Source organism: Euphorbia lathyris, chromosome 7 (assembly GCF_963576675.1).
Source record: "Euphorbia lathyris chromosome 7, ddEupLath1.1, whole genome shotgun sequence".
NCBI lineage: Eukaryota > Viridiplantae > Streptophyta > Magnoliopsida > Malpighiales > Euphorbiaceae > Euphorbia > Euphorbia lathyris.
In genome coordinates, this window is record NC_088916.1 from 48,994,732 (window position 1) to 48,999,245 (window position 4,514).

The 4,514-nt window shown below is 35.6% G+C and overlaps 1 protein-coding gene across 4 annotated transcripts; it reads left to right on the forward strand.

The window, feature by feature from the left end:
- The first annotated feature begins 209 nt into the window (after positions 1-209).
- On the forward strand, positions 210-4,148 carry LOC136234859 (NAC domain-containing protein 72-like). Of its 4 annotated transcripts, XR_010691499.1 has the most exons (5): positions 210-768; positions 1,615-1,923; positions 2,678-3,104; positions 3,197-3,246; positions 3,671-4,148. XR_010691499.1 is itself a non-coding variant. In XM_066024348.1 (3 exons), exons 1-3 carry the CDS (start codon positions 313-315, stop codon positions 2,789-2,791), a joined length of 879 nt encoding a protein of 292 aa, XP_065880420.1. In that variant the 5' UTR covers positions 210-312; the 3' UTR covers positions 2,792-3,649. The 4 variants fall into 4 exon arrangements, 1 of the variants encoding a protein (XP_065880420.1); XR_010691500.1 differs by lacking the exon at positions 3,197-3,246; XR_010691497.1 differs by lacking the exon at positions 3,671-4,148 and having other exon boundaries at positions 3,197-3,647.
- Positions 4,149-4,514: the final 366 nt, after the last annotated feature.

A 4,514-nucleotide genomic window follows, 5' to 3' on the forward strand; every position in this document is an offset into this window, starting at 1 on the left:
AGTTCCAACTTCCTCTCCACTACTTCTTTCGTCTCATCAACTAACACAATATAATCTGCAAACAACATGCACCATGATATACCATTTTGAAAAAAAAAAAAGTCTTCCTTTTAATTAAAAAAAAAAGCCACTTAAAAATTGCCAGCTCAGCACAGGTAAGAAAAAGGTACTCCTCAGCGACAGGGAATAAGTTGGAAACTTCAGGGGCACGCATCTTTTCCCTGTGTACTAAACCCCTAAAACCCCTTTTCACATTTTTCTTTCTGCTGCTCTGTTTACTCTCTCACTTTGAGAGATCGCTAAAACCTTCAAATGTGCTCGCTACCGCCTGGATGTCGATTCTACCCCTCCGATCAACAACTTCTTTGCTATTACCTCACTAGCAAGAACCGCACTAGTATTGAATCCGGTGATGCAAGGGCTAATATGAACGGCTATCATTTGATAAAGGAACTGGACCTGTACGACTATCAACCGTTTGATTTACCGGAAAATGCTTGTTACTCCTATGGGTGTGGGGCTAGGAAAAGGCACTGGTACTGTTATACGGAGCTTAGGGCTTCCAAAGAGAGTAGAGGAGGGAGAAGGAGGAAGGCGAAGGGAGGGTTTTGGAGGAGGAGCGGTACGGTTAGGGATGTGGTGGACGCTGGGGGAAATGTTGTTTTGGGGACGAAGGGTAGATTTGTTTTTTATTTGGGGAATTCAGTGCGACAAGCAATTAGAACGGAATGGATCTTGTACGAGTATGCCCTCATTGATCATGTAAAGGTATTTCGAATTATTTTTGTTCTGATTTTAAATTCGATTATGTTTTGAAAATTATGATTCATGGGTATGCTATTGCTATCATAAGTTTTGAGTTCTACTGTGAGAGTTTTAGGGGCATGGCTGCGAGGGATTTTAAAAACTGAATTTATTTGTGAAAGTGATTCTTGTTTTATCAGATACTACGAGAGCTTTCCAATTTTGTGTACTAAATACATATGCGTTAAATTGTAAAATACATTGTAATTAGAAGGTTATTCCGAATCCTTGGGTTTGGAACACGTCTTGTATGGTCTTTTATTGCAAAAGCAATATTTTTATTATTTTTCTCGTGCTTCAAAGTGTCCACTTGGAAAATGGAAGTGTTTCAGATTTTGTTCCTGTTGAATAAGATTTCACTGCCCATAGGGTGTATCTCATTTTGTTCAGATATCTATGGTTGATAGGATACCGATGTGTCAAGGAATCAATTTGGTTAAAGGACTCGAGCCACTTCTTCGTTTCTTCTGATTAATAACAAATTGACAGATCCTATTTCCCCCTTTTTGGTTTCTACATCTGCCCTCATATTAAGCTTTAATTAAAAGAATTTATCAATCGATTTTGACTGGGTTCACAAATAATCAACTTGATTCTGAAATGTTAAAGTGCTATATATCTCATCGTTTATTTCTTTTTAGCTGTTATCTTTTCAATAATTTTTGTTATTTAGGGCTTCATTGCTCTGCTTTTCTACGAAGTTTCTTCTATTTAGTTAGAGTTTCAAAAGGTCAAAAATAGAGGAAATGATTGCTTTAGTATAGCTGCTTCATGATTTTGTTTGGGAACTCATAGTTTATTCTTGGGCAGGCTTCTTATGCACTTTGTCGCATATTTGTCAAGTCTCATAGTGGAAATTGCATATCAGAGAATATGATAAGTTCATGTGCTGAAGAAAGTGTCTCTGCTGTACGTCATGTTGGTATTCAGCATGATGGGTTTCTTACACCTGACATTATTGAAGCTAAAGTGAATCATGGTAATTCTGTTGTTAGGAGGAGTTATTTGTCTAGATATCCTGAGAGATTGAGTACTAAGTTGGATGACCAGGCTCCTGAAGGCCGAGTTTCTGTTGCCAAAGTTCAGTTTCCTCCAGGCATTCAATCCAATAATAAGCTTGTAAGATGCTTCACCTTTTTCTTCTTTCAGTCAACCTATGGTGCAGTCACTATCTCCATGTTTCATTTACTGTATTCTGCACCAAAACCTATGGTGCAGTCACTATCTCCATGTTTCATTTACTGTATTCTGCACCAATCACAGCCATCAGAACACATAGTACCTTAATTCAATGGTTAGCGGCATACTAAAATGTTGTGTTTTCTTCAGCTGCTCTCTATCACCATGGTAGCAGAGACATATATGTTGATCATAACTTTAGATGTTTGATTTTGAACTTAAGCAAATTTTGTGTATATGTATATATATTTCATTTTAATTGCCCTCGTGCAAGTTGTATGAGCTTTGAACTTCTGAATGGGTTAATCAATTGCCTCATAACCCCCTTTTGTTAACTTACCTACCATTCCACTGTTCCAAAATAAAACAACACACAACAAGTCTATGTTGTAAATGAAAAGATGTTTATCATCCGAATTCGTTTTATCTTTTAATCCTGATCCAACTTTCATAGTTTTTCTTACTAGCTGATTTAATCCCATGTTCTTTTGTGCGTCTTACAGTCAGAAGTGGTAAAATATGAAAAATAATCTGTCATTTCTCTCTATAGGAAACATGGCATATTTGGTGGTTAAATCATTTTTTAATTAATTAGTTTCTGTGATCATGTAATTTATTCTTCAATAATAAATGCTTGTCCATTTCCTCTTTCATGCCACTCATACTTGTACTTTGTTTGATGGCTGGTATTCAGGTTAGGGCACCTGAACTTCCTGGTGTTGACATGCTTGTAGATGCTGAAACTTCTGAAGAACTACTATCTATTCTGGAAGGAGATTTCATAGAGTTAGATGATCTTGTTGATTGAAAACAAAAATCATCGCAAGGAGTACTTTGAAGAAGACTTTATGTAGAAATTCTAATTCTCGGGACTAAGTTATTGCCTATAAGAGCTGTTCCACAGATTATGGGAGTCATAAGGGTTTATGTACAGAGCAGAAGGAGTTTGGAAGATCATATTAGGAGACAATCTTTGAAGGTGCCATATATGGAATATTAAGCAAAGACATTGATTGAAGATAATAAAGTTTTGGAACAGTCAAAATTTAGATGAAGAACTCATACTGTTAGGTATGAAGTCTTAAGGAGACGCCTTAGCAGAATTGCTTCAAAAATTTGAGGTTAGTATTGGGGAATCTTCTTGTAATTTTTTTTTTCTCAGTATCTATCATGAAAGAGTCAAGTCAGCAATGTCCTATACTTCAATGTGCAGATGCTCATGCTCCAATGGAAACTGAAAAGGATCTTATGTTCTGGATGATGGTAAATTCATGAGAATTTTTTTTCACAAATTTAAGTATTTGTTACTTCACCTGGCTTCTTGATCTTGCTGTTTAGCCTTGTTGGTGGAGTGTTTCTTGTGATTTGACATTTGGGAAAATTATGTTCTCTCATAATTCACATCCCTTATTTTGAAGCCTCTTGATATCTAACCCATCTATTTTCAGTTTCTCAAATCGGAGAGGATTGATATATCAATATAATTATGCAATTGATGCATAGGAACGTGTAGGAACTCATGCTCAATTGTGCAATTGTGCTAGACTAGATTATTTAATTTACTATGTTTACTTTGTCCGTCATTTCTGGTTTGTAAAAATGCTTATATTATCAAATGATACTGTGATTTATTATCATTATTAATGATTGTGTGTTCTTTCTTTCTGTTGGGAATTGGGATTTGAAGATGTTCCAGAACTCTATTAGTCTTCCGAGTTGCAATACCTTAGGCGAGGGAAGGATAAGGTAGACATAGAATTTGGATTATTTGTCCTTTATGCGTTGTACTCCCCCCATAATTGTGCTGGTGCCTTCACCTTGCAATGATGGAAAAGCAGAAGCTAATGAAAGCGAAGCCTTTCAAGTGGGCATAAGATGTATAAATGTAGATAACAGGTGCATCTTTTCCATTGAAAATTGGGGTTAATTTGTTGGGCAAGTGGCATAATTTCATGCCGAATAAATTATATTCAGTTGCTCAAAGACAGCTATTATGATGTACATATGATAATTGCGTGCCATCTTTTTGGTATGTTTTGTCTGTTGCCAATGACATGGCAACACTCTGCGGTTTGAAACAGCTTCACATCTTACTTGAAAATACCTTACTGTTCTCTTACGGTAATTCTTGTGCCTTTGAAAGTTTTAAAGAGAGGAATGGCGTTGGCGTGCTTTTATTTTGGCTTGTTCAAGCAACATCTCCAATTCCTTGTAACTACTATCTTCTTATTTTTTAACTAAAGTTTGTACAATGAGTCACCCATATTGAGGATTTTACTTCAATATCGCTGAAATAGTAAATTATTTCTAAAATGTTATTACATGCAAAAAATTCAACTAATATTTCTAAAATGTCACTTTCAACCCACATTTCATCAAAGTTTCTACGGAATATGTTGAAACTCTTGTGGATTTGCTGAAATTAGATTGAACCTTAATTAAACTCATGTGAAACATGAATTAAACTAGTGTCAAATGTTATATTCAATATTTCATGAAGTTCTACTAGAGTTTCACAAATTATAGGTTTC

Coding starts and splice junctions, on each gene's coding strand:
- LOC136234859 (XM_066024348.1), top strand. CDS start 313: ATGTGCTCGCTACCGCCTGGATGTCGATTCTACCCCTCCGATCAACAA. Junction 769..1,614: donor CCCTCATTGATCATGTAAAG/GTATTTCGAATT, acceptor ATTCTTGGGCAG/GCTTCTTATGCACTTTGTCG. Junction 1,924..2,677: donor TTCAATCCAATAATAAGCTT/GTAAGATGCTTC, acceptor GCTGGTATTCAG/GTTAGGGCACCTGAACTTCC.